Raw genomic sequence first — 21129 nt, 5'->3', positions numbered from 1 at the left:
AACAAATTTCCATAATCATTCCCCTCCCATTAATCCTGCTCTTTCTATGAAAATTAGAAACCTCATCAATCATAAGAAAAGCCTCAACAAAAGTACTAGTAGTACCAGTACTATTTCGACTTCATTAACTACTCATCAAGAAACTGTATTATCTAATGATGATGCATATAAGCCGGATTTGAACTTCTATATGGGTGAAATTGATCGAATAGGATCTTCAAATTTCGATCATACATCAACATTTACAAATGATTTTGATACGATTCTTCTGGATGATGAAAATGTTGATAACTTTCACGAAGTACCAAAGGGAATTCTTGAAGATCATTCTCAAATACCTGAATTTGAAAATATGAAAGTTGAAAGACAAATATCAGCATCACTATATGCTATGAATGGAGTGAATGAGTATTGGGAGAATTTTCATGATAGTAATAACAATGATGCTACTTATTGGGATCTCCCTATGCTCTACCAAATGTTTTGTCCAAGTTAGAAATTGTTCCGACTCTTTAAAGATATATCATTTAGTTGTATGTTGGATTTATCGATACTCTTTAAAGATATATCATTTGGTTGTATGTTGGATTTATCGATAGCTATACATATTCAGAGGATTCGGCATGAGTGCAACAATACTTTCTTGCAGGTCTAAGTTAGGATTGTTTTAGGCCTTTCTCAAATCTATTATCAAATCAAGCTATACTCCATGAATTTCAAAGTTATTGAGCATTTTTAATATTATTTTTTTTTGGTACAATAGAAATAATATAATATTTCATAAGTTATGTTGCTTAAATCAATCGAGGAAAAAAAAACTCCATATTTTTTATCGTTCTTTCCCATACTAACAAAGCTTCATAATGTATTTGACCTTCGTTTTGTCAGAAAGGCAATACGTTAGTTTGTCTCTTTAGGTGTGTATGATATTCATAAACTTAAATAAGTATTTACAATCTTCAATAATAACGATAAGAAGGTGATGTTTTATATAAAATTATCTCCACGTCAATTATTTTTATTGAAGAGTTATCTTAGTTAGAATTACTAATATTTAATGCTACTCTCAAATAAATAGAATAATTTTGTGTCTAGAACTCTAAAGATAATGGACTGTTTTACACTTTTTTTCTCTCCCATTAACTTGGAAAAGATTCAAAAGCCAACTTAAATAAAAAAACAACAACAAAAATAAGTTATAAAACTAGAAATCCATATATCAAATTAAAAATTATTTTATTCTAAAGAAAAGAAAAAAATATTCCTATATACTCTTTAAGCCCCAATTTTTATTTATTTTTTTAAAAAATACACTTTTCACTAAAGTTTAATAATAGACCACAAGTATTTTCCTTTATTAGCCCATCAAGAAATAAAAGTTGTTCAAATTTCCAAAAAAGCACCTATAATAATTAACTAAACATAACTATCAAATGATTTGATGCAGTGTATGAGTCTGTTTCTTTCTTAATCAGAATTTTTAGATTCAAGTTCTAGGTATAAAAAAAAATTCGCGTATAGTAGCGTTTCCCCTGAATAGAATCCTACGTGACACAAAATCCTATGTAAACGAATTCAGATTAGTCAGACTCTAATGAGAGATGAAAATCTATTTTTTTTTTACTACTAAAAGGGGAAAAAGAAAAATAGAAAATAAATAATAAGAGTGGAATTACAGGAGGGAAAAGCACCAAAGAGAGTCTTATGTAATGGCGAAATAGCCACGTCATCACTTGTTACCTTTCCCTTTCTTCAATAAAAAGAAACTTCTTTTGAATCAAAATCCTTATACAACTCTTCTTCTGCTTCGTTCAATTCACTAAAAAGACTTCCAATTGCATATAATTGTGAAAATTTACTCAAGTAGGTGAGTTGTTCTGCTTAAGTTATTGTACTGATTATGTAGTTTGATGTATTTACAGTTTGGTTCTTGATACTGTGTTTATTCAATTGATTGCTGTTTGTTTTCTGCAGTTTAATGCTTTTTGATTTGTGGGGTTTAGTTTTCTTGAAGTTATTTTGTTCTATTTTGTTTAAAGTTTGATTCTTGATAGTTGATACTGTGTTTGTTCAATTGATTGTTTGCTGCAGTTTAATGCTTTCTGATTTGTGGGGTTTAGTTTTCTTGAAGTTATTTTGTTTAAAGTTTGGTTCTTGATACTGTGTCTATCCAATTGATTTCAGTTTGTTTTCTGCAGTTTAATGCTTTCTGATTTTTGTGGTTTTGTTTTGTTGAAGTTATTTTGTTCTATTTTAATTAAAGTTTGGTTCTTGATAGTTGATACTGTGTTTGTTCAATTGATTTCAGTTTGTTTGCTGCAGTTTAATGCTTTCTGATTTGTGGGGTTTAGTTTTCTTGAAGTTATTTTGTTCTATTTTGATGAATTTAAAGTTTGGTTCTTGATAGTTGATACTGTGTTTGTTCAATTGATTTCGGTTCGTTTTGTGCAGTTTATTGCTTTCTGATTTGTGGGGTTTAGTTTTCTTGAAGTTATTTTGCTCTATTTTTTTAAAGTTTGGTTCTTGATAGTTGATACTGTGTTTGTTCAATTGATTTCGGTTTGTTTGCTGCAGTGTAATGCCTTTTGATTTGTGGGGTTTAGTTTTCTTGAAGTTATTTTGTTCTATTCTGATGTATTTATAGTTTGGTTTTGTGGTTGTATTTTCTTCAATTGATTATCAGTTTGTTTGTCAAGTTTAATGCTTTCTTATTTATTGGGTTTCTGTTTTCTTTTAAATTGTGATGTATAAGGTTCGAAATGTTGAATTAAGGTAGTATGTAGTTCACCATCCGAAGCAGAGCTGGGTAGTACCGAGGCCTTCGGCAAATTACACTCGTTACGGTTAAAATTCTTTTTTTATGTACATATAGTAGATTTGCTTTCCATTAGTACTTTCATTTGCTTCACTTGAGCCGAGGGTCTTTCCGAAACAACCTCTCTACCTCCAAAGAGTAGGGGTAAGGTTTGTGTACACTCTACCCTCCCTAAACCCCACTTTGTGTGATTTCACTGGGTATATTGTTGTATATACAGTAGATGTTGAATCCCTTTTGCCAATTTATGTGTTTACTTCTTCATATTTTGAACTCTCTTAGTGAAAATCCTAGCTCCACCACGAGTTTGCATATCATCATGGTATGGTTTTATATGCGTGTGTGTTTTATGTGTAAACAAAGGAGAAACAAATTGTAGTAACTGGTTCTATTATTTTGAGGTTCTACTGACTAGCAAGATGTTAGTTGAGCTTCATCTGGGTTTCCTAAAAACCTTGCTGGCAATGAAGCCAGGCTGAAATCCTCTCATTCACTCCATTTTTTAATTTGTTGTTGTTGTACTTGTTATTGTTTAAGCTCATCACTACTTATCCCCTGCATAGACCCTCTTCCCCTTCTCAATGACCTGTTGCTCTAGGGTTCATCAGCTTGACTAGTTTCAATTGCATCTCTTTTCTGTCTTTCCATAAGAAGTAGCACGAAGTTTCTGAATATTTACCCTAGGAGGTGAGTTCTGCATCCTTTATTTATGTATTTGCTATCTTAATGCCATTTCAGTTTGGTTCTTGAAACTATGTTTGCTCCATTGATTTCAGTTCGTTTTGTGCAGTTTAATGCTTTCTGATTACTTGTATTTTTTTCCGTTTTCTTGAAGTTATTTTGCTCTATGTTGATGTATTTCAGTTTGGTTCGTGATTGTAATTTGTTCAATTGATAATCAGTTTGTTTGTCCAATTTATTGCTCTTGATATTTCTGGGTTTCATGTATTCTTTGAGTGTCTCTTTTCAATTGTGATGATCACAATATGCTGTTCGCATATGACTTCGGTGGGGTTTTATATATGTTTGTTCTATGTGTAAACAAAGGAAAAAACAAACTGTAAATAAACAAGTACTTATTTCGAGTTTATACTGACTAGTAAAATGTTAGTTGAGCTTCTTCTGAGTTGCCTGAAAACCTCGCAAGAAATGAGGACATAGGCTGAAGATCCTCTCATATCTCTCCAACTTTTTTATTTCTTGTTGTTGTACTTGTTAGCATTTAAGCTCATCATTTCTTATATCCTACATAGCCACTATTCCCTTTATGACCTGTTTCTCTAGTGCTCATCAATTTGACTGCTTTGGTGAATCTTGTCAGTCCCTGCATCTTCATTTAAATTTCTCTTGTTTAGTATGTGATTTGCTAATCTGAGCTCATTTTTCAGTGAAGCTGGATAATAGGTATAAGTGACTACCTTTTTGAATTATACTCATTGATGGTGCACATAAGCTAGGGTGTACACTTCTACTGAAAAAGTGGTGCAGAGCTTTATTGCAATAGTTCGAAGTTGGGGCATCAAAAATGTCGAGCGGAGATGGACCTAAAGTCTCTTGTGAAGAAATACAAATGGTAAGCTTTCAATCTTTTTTTAGATGAATTGTGATCTTCCACATGTTACTTTATCTTTGGTTAGCTTTGTGCTCATTTATTAATCATTCTTCAAGAAACACAATTATCACTTCTCTAAAACACCAAGAATTTGTACTCGGTCCTCTTCCCCATTGCATGGAAGAATGTTTTGCTGGCTCATTGATGATAATATACAACAAATAAAATCCTTGGACTTTGTCTCCTTAGAGCATCTTTTCTGTTTTTTTTACATAAAAGAAATGGTTTTCTTTTATGTTTATATTTCAGTGAACCTTTATAGAATGTTATCACTAATAACATGGAATTCAACCAATACCAAAAAAAGAAGAAGCTTGGTTATCCTACTTAGATGATCACCAGCTGTTCCAAATTGAATAATCACGAGATCTGTGCATAGATGTGTGAAAAGATGATTCTTGTTTTGAATTTCAGGTGCAAAATCGGATTGAGTACTGTCTTCGGCAATACATGAGTCGGAAAGAAGTTGTGAACACTCTCTTCATCCAGGACAACATAGAGCCTACATTTACTGAACTCGGTATGTTACATATTTTCAAGGCATACACTTACTTCCTCCATGTAATGTGGAGTGAGGACTTAACTTGGCAATTCCTGCAACACAGGTTTCAAAAGAGATTCAAATAAGGATCACAAAGCTTTTAATGGTTAATAATGGCTGCCAATATTTCTCACACTTCCTGAAAATAGCAGATACATTATCAAACAATTGAATGTACATAGAAAGTTCCAATCATAAATTATCAAAAAGAGTTTCTTTTGCCCATGAGTTTTAGCTCTCTATCACACAACCGATGCTCTCTGCCAAATAATTAAAAAAAAAAATCTGACTGCCCTTCTCTGTTTGTGTGCCGTTTTTTAGCTGTCACTGTTGTCTCCTTTCTATCTCTAACTTTTACAGTAGAATGCTTCTTTTGCTGATGAATAATTGTATGAATGCATATGTAAATATTCTTGAACAGTTGCATCTACTCTCTAACACTTAGTTATCGGTGATCGGTGAGGGTTCTATTCCCTACCTTGTAATCCCCTCCCCCATTTCCCCTTTAATATAACGACTAATAAAAACACATATATCAAATTAGAGGAAAGTTAGTGGCCATACTAATCTTTTTTTAGTTTTTAAGATAAGTCTATTCACAAATATTGCTATACTTTTTTCAATTTTGAAGATCATTCTTTTCACAAATATTGCTATTAACAGCTTCCTAAGCTTAACACTATTTTGAAGTATCAAGGAATCGAAGAAATTAATTTTCACAAATTCAGAGTGCTATTAATAGCTTTACTAAACATATTTTTGACTTTTTGTGTTAGATGTATATGTATGCTAGTGAGGCCATTTAAAACACATAATCAATGGAATGTTAATCTGTGTCCATCCATAACTGCTGATGAATAATTGTATGAATGCATATGTAAATACAGTGAGTCATTGCTTCTGTCTACCTTAGTTATGGATTCATTCTTTAAAGGGAAAAAGGTCAAATTTTTCCTGTATTATCTGAAATTGAGCAACTTTGTCCTTTACTTAATTTTGGTCTAATATTATCCTTGTCGGTAGGAACAAGTCTTCAATTTCTTCTTTCTCGTTAAAAAAAAAGACTTTTTTGAGATGGTAGCAAGTTTGTAATAAATTCATAAAAAGGCTGTGAAGACACTGTTACAGATAAAAGAAAGCAAAAACTGCTAAACTAGAAGAAAGTATCTACTGAAAACTGCTGAAAAAGACTACAGAGACTCGTAAGACTTGTAGAAGAACCTCAGTGTCTTTTATGTATTCTTTTTAAAACCAAAAATGAGAAAACAAAATATAACTTAGGTTTCATCTTTTGGACTGGGTTGCTTAAATTTGGTTTTCTGGTCTAGGATGCTATTTTGCATCTGTTGAACTTTCCAGAACAGTAATAAGAGTTTGAAGTAATATTTCAGAATTGGATCTTTCCTACATTTAAAAAGTACTTCTATAAAGTTCAGCTCAGAACTTTTGACTTCCTTTGAACTTGACATTTCTGTAAATTTGATCACTTCTAATTATCTGAACTCATCTGTGGGAGTAATGCTGCTACCTTTGCCAGATACCTGTGTCATTCTAGAAGCAATTGAAGTTATTTTTTACTATCCGTTTTGTTCCTCTGCTTATGAATGTACTCATGAGCATTTGCAGCTCTAGTAGGTATATTATCATGAAACTGATTTGAGGAAAGATGATATTGATACTAATGTGAAGCTAATAATGCTTCTAATGAGCAGTTACCAGTTTCAAAATAAATAAATAAATAATGCTTCTAATGAGCTGTTTTGTATAACATGTAAATATACTGTATGTTCTCTCTTCTGTTTTATTTTGTCCTTGTTTCCAGTATTGCCTACAGGCGAGTAGCAATTTACAGCTTTTATGTGGTTCTGGTTTCCCAACTCTTTTAACATTATGATGTTCTCGCTGTTTTTCAGTTTGGCAGAAACTAGAAGAAGAAAATCAGGAATTTTTCCAAGCATATTACCTGAAGCTGATGGTGAAAGAGCAAATAATTGAATTCAACAGGTTGCTTTCGGAACAGGTGAAGATGACGCAGCAAGTTCCAAGTGCAATTGCTTCTCTACCTATTTCTAATGGGTGTAATATTATGCCAAGTAAGATGGATACTTAGTGAACCTTTCTGCTTTTAGGTCTCATGCATCAATCAGTATCTTGTCACTGAGTAGCTACAAAAAGCACTTGTGTAATTGGGTAGTTTATGTTCAGTTTGTGCATATACTAAGTAGCATCCAACTTCTTAACTATATGACTTTACCTCAAAGTGTCGCGTACACCAGAACTGCACTTAAACCTAATCGGTTGGCAGACTCTTCCATTTGGTCTGCAATCAAATGCCTGCTTTGTCTCAGTATATCTGATGCTGTTGATGTGGTTACATTCATTTACATGTGGTTTATGCTAATTACGTGAGATACATCCAGAAGCCTCTAGTTTCATCTTCTTTGTATAGTTTTAAACTTCATTGTCCTACTACGAGGAGTTCCCACCTGTCCTCATTCCTTTCAGATACTCTCTTTCATTTGCCTCCACCGTACTTAAAATTTTCATTCCAGTACCTGATGTTTCACCTCTGCTACATTGGATGTTGTTTGCAGATTTTTAAACTATGCACATCATTGTAGAACAGTGGCTTTTAACATTTTGATAAATTTTTTTGCATGTCAATATCTTCCTTTATGTTCATGTTTATATCAAGCAGTCACAGTTATCGTGAGGGTGGAAGTGGTTTCTGTACCATTTTCCTTTTACTGTAACTTCTGAAGTTGATTTGTCATCCATTATTGATATGTTAATGAGAGTCTTTGATGCATGTCTTTCCTGATATCACACTTGTCATTTTTGCGTTAACATGACTAATCTCTCTTCTGTATAACTGGCTTTATGATCTTCGATGATGCAAACACTTTTCCCTCTAGCATTTGCACTTTACTTAATTCCTACTAAGACAGTCTTATACTTTTCTATGCTGACAAATGCTTAAAGGGTTTTTTATGGTTGATTATTTTCTAATACCCATTGGTGGTTAATTTTTTCACCTTGAGGTTGTATTGGGGAAGGTAAAATGATCTGTGATATTGGTAAAGCCAGCAAGCACCATATTTTTATCCTATAATACTGAAAGAATTCATGAGAATTAGCACTCTTCTCTTTATTTTAGTCTAAGGTTCCAAATATGAAATTGCCTACTCATATAGTGATCCGTTTTATTATTTACTAGTTTAGGAGCATGCGCGATGCGCGTGTACACCAATATGATTTTGTATTACATTGTAAATACATTTGACTTATAAAATAAATTTAAAATGAGAAAAAGTGTGAGTTTTAGAAGTTATGAAAGTTGATCTTGTTTAACTAACTCAATAAAAAAAGCTCTATCTCACAAAAGTCTTCTTATTGTTATTTCAATACTATATTATATGTGGTCAATTTAGTAGCATTGTAGTAGAATGTATTGACTTATTGTTGCATTACTCACAATTTTATTTTGTCTTTTTATTACATATAGACTTCTTTAAGAAAACATAATAGAAAGATAAGCTGAAATAGCTAGCTTGCACAATTCAAACAAGATGAAATAATAAATTTAACAATAGAAAGCTTCACAGACCTTAAGAGAAGAGTATCAATAACTTTCTTCAGGCATTGATTATTTTTTTTCAACATTGTAAAACTGCTTTTGATGTTATTTACTAATTATTTGTACCAAATAAACTACAAAGGTAGTGTGAAATCTACACCTTAATTTTTTTTTTTGAATCAAGAGTTTCATTTTTATGAGAAAACAACGTCATGTGTAGGTGTCTTCATCCTTCATACAATATCTTCAAGCATATGTAACTTTACAAAGAATTTTTATTTCATAATCTAATCCAAATCTTCTCTATTAAAGCACAAAATTACAAAAGGAAAAACTTTTGACAAATAATTCAAATAATTGCAACCCAACAAATCTATTATTAAATACAAAGCTAGAAAATAAAGCACAAATATATACAAAATAAAAAAGGTACTTTCAGCAAGATGTATGGAATATTAGTAAGAAGTATATAAATCACAAATAATATTACAATCCATCCTAAAAGAACTATAATCATATAAACCCAACATATAACTAAGAATATCAATACAAGAATTATGTGATTACTGTCGGCATATTTATGATACCCAAATAAAAGGCTCATACCATTATCAAAACCATAACGTGTTTTTCCCCCGACGTTTTCATCAAAAAGCAATATAATGCTTGAACTCAAAATTCGATAGTATTCTGTAACTGAAACCCAAAAGGAGGAAATATATAGGGAGTTGTATAAGTTGTGAATGTAGAACTCATGAAAAGCCTTTACATTGAGTTTGATAGACCGTGTGATAATGTGATTGAATATCAATCTTTTTTAGTGCAAATTTATAGAATATTGTAAAGAAAATGAAAAGGTGATGTGAAAAGGTTATGACTTTTTTTTTTTTTTTTTTTTTTGATAAGGTAAAGGTTTATTGACTAAGTACCAAGAAGGTACCGAAACGGAACATTAAGATTGAAACAATTGCATGTAATAACTAAGCAATTGAAACATGTATTAATTGTGGGAGTATGAAACAATTTTTTACATTCAGATTCAATGTACACAGAAGACGTTTTATGTTTAGATTTTTTATTTTTTTTTTAATTATGTGATAACAAAGTTGTTATCAATTATTTATGGGCAATTTCGTAGACATGGAGGTTTCCCACTTTTAGTATAGTATGATGATGATGATTATTATTACTTTTTTGTTGAAAATGCTATGTATATAGTTATTTCGTCTCTAATGTGTTCCACACGTGCAAGTGTTAATTCTCCTACAACTCCCCTTACAATGTTGTCTTCCGTTCTTAAGAAAAGAGATTTTCACATACTGCCAGTATGATACTGGGGCCAGTGTTAGTTGGGTGCTAATGTAGGAGGAATGCCAGATGTAGTGTTCATGGGCATGGAACTATGTATTGTTAGAATGTCAAGTGTTAGCTTTAGAATAGTGTTAAAGAATGAGATGATAATTTTGTTGTCCAACGTCAAACAAGTACTATGTAAGTCTTGGGTTTGACACCAATAAGTTGGTGTCTTGTATTCCATTATCGTTAAGTCTTCAATGTCTTATCTTCTATTTTTATTTTTCCACTTGGTACCAAGGCAGCACTATGCTCCTATGTTCCTTTCTGGCAACCATTCTGGCATCAGCTCACCTTTTTCTGATGAATGTTCTGGTGATACCACACCTCTTTATGGTGACTGTTCTAGTAGTGCCATGCCTTTCTGGGTGACCGTTTCAAGGACGCTGTCTCTTGTGCTGACGATTTCTAGTTTTTGCATCTTTCTGGCCATTGTTTTGAGCAACATCTTTTCTGCTGAGTTAACGGAGACCAGAGCTGTTCAGCCAGATTTTCTGGTCAAAAGATTTAGCTGTACCTGTATAAGACGGAAGAGAAGACGTAGCACATGAGATGTTGCTCCTCTTATGTCGAGAGAAGAATACTGAATTTTTGATTGAGTAGAGATGGATTTTGCATTTAAGGAATAACCTCTTACCCCTTACTTCTTTGGTGCATCCATGAGGTTCCCCACTTGTATAGAAGTTTGGGTGCCTTTCGGAGAAAGCCATATCATCACTGTTTAGTTTACCTCTTGTATAAGGGCAATTGTTGTTCTTGTCCTTTTGAATGAGATTTATTACATTATCAAAAAGATTTAGCTTAGTTTGTCTGATCTTTTCTGCAACAAGCATGACGAGCATCGTTTTCAGTTTGGAGCCTGCCACTAAGCTTTTGTCTAGACTTATCCTTATCTTCATTGCCTTCTATTTGCTTGTTACCTGTGTTCTTGCTAGAACCTGCATTTGAGAATCTGTGTTGTTGTCTCTAGTTAATGTTAAGTTTTCTTGCCTTACTGCAGTGCATCAAAGTTCAACTTGTGGTGCTGCCGAAAATGTTGGAACTGCTGCAAAGCCTAATGGCATGCATGAACCTGTACATGCTGATAGACCCAATGCATTCAGTAACAGCAGCTCATCTGTTCTCTCTTGCATGCAAACAACAATTGATATTCCTTCTCAAAGCAGGAAAATTAATGGTCCTCCTAATATGTTTTTGGGCCAGCCCTCTAACATGGGGATGAGACAAACAATGGATGGGAGGATTATTAAGACAGAACCTATCTATGGTGGCAATTCTCCGTTTGCCTTTGGTCCTCATGGCACTTACTTGGAGTCACGTTCTGCAATGGGCGATGCATCTGTTTCATCGTTTAGTAGTGTGGAGTCGAACACACAACCTCTTAATGAACCTCTTCTGGATGCTGACACTTCTTCGTTTGGATTTCTAGGGGATATACCTCAAAATTTTGGTTTCTCAGACTTGACTGCTGATTTCACTAATAGTTCTGGTATGTGTCTTCCTCTCCCTATTTTCTCCGTAATTTCACCAAGCATCTCTGGATTTGTCTTTTTCACTTTCAACGTTTCAGGTATTAAAATGAGCTGGTATTGATGCTAATCAGGCATACTTTATATTCGTTTTGACCATGTTCAGATATATTAGGGAGCTACTCTAGGACTCCCTTTTTAGCAACAGATACTGGCAACTTGCTCGATTCAAATGGTAGGTGGATATTCCCAAAGTAAGACTTGTGTACTTTTTTGTTATTCTCTTCAGATAACCAATATCATGTCTTTGACTTTCAGGAGGCATTGAGAGGTTAACCAATCCATCAGAGAACTTGAGATACACTAATTTCAGTGGAGATTGATTGTGTATAGGTAACTTTCTCCATCTTATAAGATTCATTAGAGTTGTTGTACTTACTTTGGTTCCATTTTGTCTGACGATTTTGAGTGGACATAATGTTTAAGATATTAATTTTGTTTTATGGTGCTAGTAGCACATGCGTCCGTTCATAGGTGCAACATGATGATTGAAGGTGTAAAAAGGAATGAGATAGACCAATACTATATAGAATAGTCATTGTAGAGAACTCATGTGCTTGGTTTTCCAACACACATGTGAGAATTATGATCTTCTTTCGTTCATTCCTTCACGTCTCGTTGAAGGAGGACTTGGTATAAGGATGAAGTAGGTGTGGTTTTTGTGCCAATTGATAGATGTTTCTTTCAGAAATGACTCACTGTTGATGTTTCTCACTGCAGATTCGATCAAAACACATACACGACGATAGCTTTTGTATATTGCTGGCTGCTCAAGTGGTTTAGAATAATTGGATTTTCTGGTATTGTAGGTTGAGGTTTTCATCATGAAGAATAATTCAAACATGAAAGATTTCAGTAGAGATCTTTGTACAAAGAGTTATATGTGATTTAGAACATTGTTATTTTAGCCACGTATAGCATACTGTCTGATTTTTAGTGTAACTATGAAACAGCGGTGAAGTTTTAGAGAATATTGGACCTGAAAATTTCAGCATTTATTTTTATTTTTTACCGTTCTGTAGAAGCTCCGAATTCACAACCTTAGGGTCGGAGGTGGAGGGTGCTTAAAATATGAAAAATATTCCTCTTTCATGGTTGTGATTTCATCTACTGACAAGTTATCTCATCTTGCAAGATCCACAATAGTCATATAAAGAAATAATGTTCATATGTCAATACAATAGATCCATCCAAAGAGGTTCTTTTGACAATTATTTAACAAATAAAAAAGGCTGCACAAAGCATCCCACGTTCACACAGGGTTCAGAAAGGGCTTCACTCCAAGTGGTGTGATGTAAGCACCCTACCTTGATGCAGCACCACAAGGGGATGTGAGGATGTGATGTAAGCAGTCTACACAGGTCAAACCCATGACCTATAGACAACTTTACTATTGCTCCAAGGCTGCCATTGAAGAACAAATGCAAATCAATAAAGAAAAATGTCTTCAACTTCCTAGCTTCCATCTAGCAGGATATGAACAAAGGAAACAGCTTAAGAGAATCATTGAGCTTTACAAGATCAGCAAATAAGCTTGAGTCAGTTATACCTGTTGAACCAGTATTGCAGTTTTTATATGCACATCAGGTTGACGAATCCAAGGGGTAAATAAGGACCTTGAGCACTTCATTTCCATATCCTTCTTGCTCTTCCTGAATTTGCCTGACTGAGTTTTCAAGAGACTCACCGCATCGTTTCACTTCAATCATCTTCAGAGTACGAATTTCTCCAACAACAGAGGGAATTTCTTGAAGATGGAAGCAGCTTTCTACCAGAAGCTGTTCGAGGTTTGACAAGGACTCACTCGAGGCATCCCATGTTGTAATTTTGAGGGATCTCAATTTAAGAACCTTGAGGGTTGGAAACTCTTCATCTTCAATGTCCCATTTCCCCTGCTGAAATGCTCTATGCTCCAACTTGAGAACCACTAAATTTGGTAATCTTCCGATATTAGACATTACACTTTGTGGCAACAAAACATCTGATAGAGTTAGCTTTGTTAGTGTCTCAGGCAAGCTGAATTTCAAGATCTTACCATTCACACTGAGTGTTTCAAGTTGAAGAGCATCCAATCTGAGTTTGAGAGGCTCTTTACACTGGCACTTGAGCTTTCGCAGTCTATTTGCCATCTTGATCATGTAGTCTGCTTGCTTATTAGTCAGAGACACTGTGGCCAAGGTCTCTAAGCAACATATGTTTGTTGATTTGCGAGGAATACCTCCATCAAGAGATGCAACAGGTACTACATGGACATGCTTTAACCTTGGCATATCCCAGATGGTCATCGGCAGTATTGTACCACTGCCTACTGTTATTACAAGCAATACCTCTAGGTTTGAAAGGTTCGATATCCATGATGGCATTGATTCCATATAGCCTTTGATTCCTAAGTACTTCAGATGGATCTGATCTGTTGATCTCTGGAATGAACTGTCTGACACAGGACATTCCATTTGTAGAACTCTTACAAGTTTAAAGTTCTCGAGATCAAAAATTTCCTGGCTGCCAGATTTCGGGGGTCTGAAGAATGCAGACCGAACTTGCAGGTTTCCAATCCTCTCTGCCCAATAAAGGCTATGATCAATGCAAAGCCTCCGATTCTCATAAAAGGAACTTGACAAATCTGTCTTCCCATTGCTTGTTAGCTGCATAAACTTCTCTTCCTTAGCTTTTGTCACACAAAAATCATGCAACACATCATGAATGTGACATGTTCTGACTCCTCCGATTGACCTTTTCTTGCTCACCATAATCAAGCTTCTACCGATGAGATCATTCAGTAAACTTTCCGCAACAAACTCTACACTCTTTGCCTCTGTGTTTGGAATAAATCCCTCAATAGTCCATAACCATGCCAAGTTTGTGGATGAAATTTCTTCATCCTCTCGAAATGATGCAAAATAAAGCAGGCAGGGCTTGAGGTTATCTGGCAAGTGCTTGTAGCTCAATTCTATTACATCCAAGCACTCTTTTGCACTAGTGACAGTATCTAAATTTATACTCTCTGCAATTTTTCTCCAACTTTCCTCATTTTTGCTTATTCCAGACAAAACTCCAGCTACCAAAATCACAAGGAGAGGTAGTCCTTGACACTTTCTCGCGATGTTTTCTCCTACTTTTGATAGGTCTGGTGGACAAGTTTGTTCCTTGAACAGCTTGATTTTCATTAGTTCCCAACTTTCATTTTCGGAAAGAACACGAAGGTGAAGAGGTGCTCTATCAGGGTTAATTTCTGAAGCCACATCGCTGAGTCTGCTAGTTAATAAAATCCTGCTTCCGTTATTATCATCCGGGAAGCATCCTCTCAAGTCATCCCATGTGTCAACACTCCAAATGTCATCAATGTAGAGAAGGTACCTCTTCCTTTTTAAGAATTTCCGCAAAGCATCTGCTGGATTTTTCTCATTCTGTTGATTGGAACTTTTAACTTGATTCAAGATTTCAAGCAGCAACTTTCTCCTGTCATAAGCTTGGGAAACACAACACTTGGCTTTGACATCGAAATGATGTTGTATGTTCTCATCATGATAAACTTTCTTTGCTAGTGTAGTCTTTCCAAGACCAGGCATCCCTACAATAGACACAATATCTAAGTCCTTTGGTCCTCTAGTGAGCCGGTTGATTAGCAAGTCAGTCTCTTCATCAAAACCTACCACTACCTCATCAAGTTGTGTAGTCTCAACTACTTGTCTGACAGGATTTGGTGTTTGTTCTTCGATAGGGACTTCAACTTCTCGCACAATCGTAGCATGGAACTCTTCCAACTGATCCTTGACAAGCTTAGTTTCTTTTGTGATCTTACATAACAAATGCAGATACCAAACAGGATAATCTCCGGTAATTAGGCAATCAATAATGCATTCCGCCTGGTATGCGAGAGATATGACTTTTGTCCAAAGATCATGTTTCTTCACCTCCTCAAACTCATGTTTTTTCTTCTCAAATTTCTCCATGAAGGATCTTAGGAGAGATAACTCCTCCTGAGATTCTGCGATAAGATGCTTGACAACAGAATCACACTTTCCGTCTTGCAGCAGATCATTCAGATATCGTAAGAGGGAATCAATAAAACCTAATCCATCTGTCCTGGGGTAATTACACTGTGATGATAATGGAGCTTCCAAAATGACATCTTTTACATCTTCCATGACACTGTCAATCTTTTTTAACAAGTCTGCAAATACCGAGTTAACTTCTGCTGCTTTATCAACAGAGAAAGAGTAAGCAGCAGATGCTACCTCAGCAATAAGACTTTCAATGCATGTAAGAATGTCACTCAATTTCCCCTGATTGACACATAGATCTTCAGGTGGATAAATGAGCAAAGTTACCAATTGCTTTGATGCATGGTAAAGGTCATTTATAAGAGGAAACATCAAAGAATATGCCTCACCATTTGATAACTCCAACAGATCCTTGAAGAGAAACTGAACAAAACCTTCCACAAATTCTTTCACATCCCGGATGTACTGGATTTGGAATTTAACTAAACCTCTTAGAGCTCCAGTATAGATTTCTGAAACACGGGGATCAAGGGGCTTGATATCTCGCAAAACGTTAGAGATCTTAAGTCTCAAACTAGATGCCAGATCATTGTCCACTTCTTCCACATAACATAGGTAACAAATGTAAGCAGCATTCCGAGTGACAACCTCCACGTGATCAAAGAGCATTCTCGATTTCTCTAGTTCTATGTTTGCATCTTTTATGAAATTGAGGAAGGTTTTGAGATATTTTAAACTTTCTTCAAGGACTTGAAACTCTTTCTTCAGAAGAACAAACTTGTCCAGCTCATTCTTGTTCATGAAAAGATCCATCACATTCTGAAGGATGTATTCGATGAACTTATGAAACAACGGGCAGCATACATTTGGTAAAGTCCATCTTCCTGGAACCAGTGATAGGAGAAACTCATAACCTTTTTTGACTTCTGCAGAAGATAAGTCTGACCTTGGCCCAGAAACAGTATCACCGACTTGCATTCCATGTCCTCGCAATCTCCCATCCTTAATCCTCCCTTTTTGAGTTGCCCAAAACAAAAAAGTATCAAGAAATCTCCTCTCTATTTCAGACATTTGTTTCCCCGTCGAAGTGTCCTCAGTATGGAAGAGATATTGACAGCTCTGAGAATAAAGAGATTTAAAAAACAATCACATTTTAGAACCAAACATGAGATTTACAACCTTATAACAGAATTTCTTTGATATGTTTATAACTCTTTACAACAGGAACATGAGATTTTCTTTTTCTCTGTAAAGAAAACTATGTTGCTCGGACTCTTCTAAAGTGTTAACAGGTGTGTGCCGGATTCTCCAAAAAGTAGTGTATTTTTGGAGAATCTGACACGGGTGCAGCATTGAATTGGAACTTTCTGGCATGAATTCAGATTAGTCAGGGACCAAAGCAGGTCCCAAACATCGGGTAGGAAACCAAAAAAGATGATACTTGTATGTACAGATTTACTCTTTTGAATTTATACTATTAACTGATCCAACTTACAAAACTATTGACCAACAGGCAAGTCATAATTCAAATCATACTAAACTCAAAATTTCAGTACTGATTTGTATAAAGATTCAGTTTTATCATGTTAATTACACATAGTTGTTACTGTTCAATTTTTGTTCAAGATGCAATAATGAAATAGAGATAAGTTGGCTCAAGAGTCTATTACCTTTGATAACTCTGAGAGAACAAGAATTACTTCTTGCTGAGCATTTTCATTTGTTTACTCAAAATGTAAGAAAGTACTAATGAAGGATAAGGCACAATCATTAAGGCACAATTACCCAGAGACACACCTTAACTAAACTAAGGTCCTATTATCCTGAATCCATTTTTTTCTTAATTTCGTACACCTTTTTGGCTTACGTGCCATCCAAAAATTTTCCACACGCCTCAACTACGTGGAGTCACAGAGTGTGCCACGTAAGCCAAAAGGTGTACAAAATTATAAAATAAAATGAGTTCGAGGGGTAATAGGACTTCAATTAAAGTGTCTCTCTAAGATTTCGATCATAGTCTAGGGGTACTTGTGCCTTATCCTGAACAAGAGACTTGGGAGCAAGTTGGATTCTTTTTTAATCAACTAGTTTAGTTGTTTTACATTTGGTGAGTCATGTTAAGTGTGATGGATTTTTTTTTTATAGCCATTGACCTTACTTTGTTTTTTAGTTAAACAAAGAGAAGACTCAGACAACTTTGTGTGAGACACAAAATGGGGGTGAACAATTGGATCAATATTTGCAATGACTACATTGATTCTTGAAAGAGCCTCAGAAATCATGGGATTTATCAAATACCAAAACATTTACAGACCATTTTTTTAGTATTCAGGGGCCACTCAATTGAAATTGGGCAATTTTCTCAATTTTTCGAGTGTTAGTCAATAAATTTTTTGGTGATATGGTTTTCAGACACTTTTTTTTCCAAAATCTTTACAGGACCTTCCGCAATGACTTAGGGGAATAATACGTATAACCTCACCACGATCCACAATATTTTCTAGCATTTAGGGCCACTCTTTCTCAGTTTTTCATGTGTGACGAAATTTTTGGAGCTATGATTTTCAAGCACTTTTTTTTTTCAAAACCTTTACAAGACCCTCCGTAATGTCCTGGGGGGACAATATGTATAGTCTCACCATGATCCATGCCATTTTTTAGTATTTAGGGTCCATTCAACAGGAATTAGGCAATTTTCTCAATTTTTCATGTATGTTAGTACATGATTTTTTTGGTGATATGGATTGTTGAAACTTTTTTGCAAAAACATTCCAGGACCCTCTGTAATGATAACAATACTATAATTCACGCCACTTTCTTAGCATTTAGGGTCCATTCAAAAGGAATTGGATGATTTTCTCAATTTTTCGTGTATGTTAATACATTAATTTTTGCCATTATACATAAATATGCCTTTTAACTTTGCTTCAACTGACATCAATGTCCTCCAACTTTGGATATGCACAAATAAACACTTTAACTTGTATAAAGTTACCATCGTTGATATGGTTTTCAAGCACTTTTTTCTTAACTTTTTCTGTCAATTCTTCCTAAAAACTGACATTTATCTAACTCCATTTTTTTTTAAAAAATAAATAAAATACCCAGCACTTGGCCAGTGGCACCAAATGACCATTTATCTGACTCCATATTATAGGGATGAGTCAATTTTAATTTATTATCTGTTTAGTTGAATGGTCACTATTTTCATAAATTTATACATCAACTATTGCTATTTTTATCTTTCAATTTATACATGAAATGGTCAATCAATAAGGCAAGAAGATTAATACTTATTGCGTTATCTTAATTGATCACATCATGAAAATTATACACATTAATTTTCTTCCATATTATAGATATTGTGTATAAGGGAAAGGGAAAATGAGGAGGGAATTACGAGGAATCGAACCCTCATCAATAATGTGAAAGTTCTTGTAACCAACCAACCGAACTATTAAGATTTTTCCGAATATATATAGCATAACACTACTAAAGAATGAAAAATGTTTCTTTGTATCTCCATATTTAAAATTTGATAGTTCACTTAGTAGGTTCATAATCCACATTGGTCATTTAAAGAAATATATGTTTTATTCTTCATTTGTAATTGTTTATCAAAGCTTTGTTCTAATAATCAATATTATTTTATAACGTCATATATTGTCCGACTCGATATACACGCAAGAAAATTTTAACCAATATGTTGAAAATGAAATATGATATGCATAATATGTAAGGGCATCTCCAACCCAAACACCAAATTTTACAACACTATTTTTGGTGTAATCAACTCCAACCCACTGCACCAAATTTTACATCAAAAAGGAATATTTTTCTCTCTATTCATTATTATATTATTATTTCATTTATATTTTCTTATTTCATAAAACAAATTCTTTCTAAAACATTCACCATATATAATTCATATTATTTCCTTTTATAATCGTTTAATATAAAATTATTTTGTACCATAATTTTTTAAATAATATAAATTGCTAGCAAATATTATACATTATACGTAATAATGGATAATACAAATAAAAGTGAAATCATTAATAAAATACAATTAAACAAACATTACATAACTGAAAAAGATATTTTAAATTCTACATAAATATTCAACTTTCAAGATCACTACGGTGCTCCCATAAATGCTCTATTAATGCATTACGTAGTTCAAAATGGGCAAGTTTTGCATTTTTAATTTTTGTGAAGGTTAATTGTAGTTATATCCAATTATAATTTATAGTAGAATTAACATAAGTTTAATTTTAAAAAAAAGTCATATATAGAAAAATTAATTTATAAAAAAGCTAAATTTTATATCTAAAATTAATATTATAAAAATATTACATAAAAAATAATTAAATATACAAGAGATTTAATTAAAACATACAATTTATATTAATTAAAAGTTTGTATAATGAAATAATATTAAAATATTCAAAAAGTGAATTGGTGTGATGAATAATGTTACACCAAATTTGGTGTAACACTATTCATCACACCAATTCACTTTTTGAATATTTTAGTATTATTTCATTATACAAACTTTTAATTAATGTAACACTATTCACACACCAAATTTGGTGTAAAAATTGGTGTGGGTTGGAGCTCAAAACGCCAAATTTTACACCAAATTTAGGATTTGGTGTTGGGTTGGAGATGGTCTAAATATGTCCTTTAAAATGGTTTCAGCTGACATCTAAACCCTCCAACTTTGGGTGTGCACACATAGATACTTAAACTTGTATAAAATTGAACAAGTAGACAACGTGTCCTACGTGACATAATACATGTACAATGCCATGTAGGACACAAAATTGACATGTATGACTCCACATAAGGTGAATGTGTTTATTTATTTGATTTTATACTAGTTTAAGTACCTATATGTGCACACCCAAAGTTAGAGGATATAAATGTCAGTTGAGGTAGAGGTAGACAAAAAAAGTATTGGGGAAAAGTGATTAGACAGGACATGGTGCAACTTCACATTACCGAGGGCATGACTCTAGATAGGAAAGAGCGGAGGTCACGTATAAGGGTAAAAGGTTAGTAGGGGAAGAGTATTCTCTTGCCCTGTGAAAGCTTAGGCTTGTTAGCATATGCCACAATACTAGTCGTGTTCTTGTAGTTCTTGTCATATGTTGTTTATTGTATTTCGTTTATCATATGTTGTTTATTGCATTTCGTTTATCACACTATTTTGCTGTTAGTATTGTTTCTTTCTTGTAGACCTTACAATAATTCTTTTCGTATTGTCTGTTATGCTTTATTCATTGTTTTCTTCTACTACTTGAGTTTGATGCACTTGAGTCAAGAGTTTTAGAAACAACCTCTCTACCTTCACGAGGTAGTGATACGGTACTCACACTTAGTGAGATTTCACTGGGTATGTTGTTGTTGTTGTTGTTGTATGAAGAAATTAAGTTGAAGTGTGTTGGTGTTTCATCTAAAAGTAGATAACGTAAATAGATAAATTGCAGAATATCAGACAGGAAGCAGGCATCATGTCAACAGCATTGTGACTTCTTATATAAAAAAAATACTCTTGTTAGAGTCAACTCTACTTGTTTAAACAATTCTTGGAACGAAATGCTTAAACGAAGAGAGTGGTAAGTACCAGTAACCAAAACAAGTTTGTTTTTTTGTTCGGAAATTGAAAAAAAAAAAAGACTAAAAGAAGCTCTAC

The 21129-nt window shown here is 33.9% G+C and overlaps 2 protein-coding genes across 2 annotated transcripts; one reads left to right on the top strand and one right to left on the bottom strand.

Annotated features, from left to right (window-relative positions):
- The first annotated feature begins 1659 nt into the window (after positions 1-1659).
- On the top strand, positions 1660-12413 carry LOC125837009 (uncharacterized). The gene is made up of 8 exons (XM_049516146.1): positions 1660-1867; positions 4209-4388; positions 4842-4947; positions 6882-7061; positions 10899-11387; positions 11534-11602; positions 11686-11760; positions 12148-12413. Exons 2-7 carry the CDS (start codon positions 4341-4343, stop codon positions 11748-11750), a joined length of 957 nt encoding a protein of 318 aa, XP_049372103.1. The 5' UTR covers positions 1660-1867; positions 4209-4340; the 3' UTR covers positions 11751-11760; positions 12148-12413.
- A 597-nt stretch (positions 12414-13010) lies between these two features.
- Positions 13011-16502, bottom strand: LOC125835992 (putative late blight resistance protein homolog R1A-3). The gene has a single exon (XM_049515089.1). It carries the CDS (start codon positions 16500-16502, stop codon positions 13011-13013), a length of 3492 nt encoding a protein of 1163 aa, XP_049371046.1.
- Positions 16503-21129: the final 4627 nt, after the last annotated feature.

The sequence above is a fragment of the Solanum verrucosum genome, unplaced genomic scaffold, assembly GCF_900185275.1.
Source record: "Solanum verrucosum unplaced genomic scaffold, falcon-dt-bn FXZP01000284.1, whole genome shotgun sequence".
NCBI lineage: Eukaryota > Viridiplantae > Streptophyta > Magnoliopsida > Solanales > Solanaceae > Solanum > Solanum verrucosum.
The sequence above is the reverse complement of the archived record's forward strand: the minus strand, read 5'-3'. Positions and strand labels throughout refer to the sequence as shown.

What these genes read in the sequence shown, in the direction of transcription:
- LOC125835992 (XM_049515089.1), bottom strand. Translation starts at nt 16,502, where the DNA reads ATGTCTGAAATAGAGAGGAGATTTCTTGATACTTTTTTGTTTTGGGCA.
- LOC125837009 (XM_049516146.1), top strand. Translation starts at nt 4,341, where the DNA reads ATGTCGAGCGGAGATGGACCTAAAGTCTCTTGTGAAGAAATACAAATG. An exon ending in GCCTACATTTACTGAACTCG is followed by an intron (nt 4,948 to 6,881) that starts GTATGTTACATA and finishes GCTGTTTTTCAG; the next exon opens with TTTGGCAGAAACTAGAAGAA. An exon ending in CAACTTGCTCGATTCAAATG is followed by an intron (nt 11,603 to 11,685) that starts GTAGGTGGATAT and finishes TTTGACTTTCAG; the next exon opens with GAGGCATTGAGAGGTTAACC.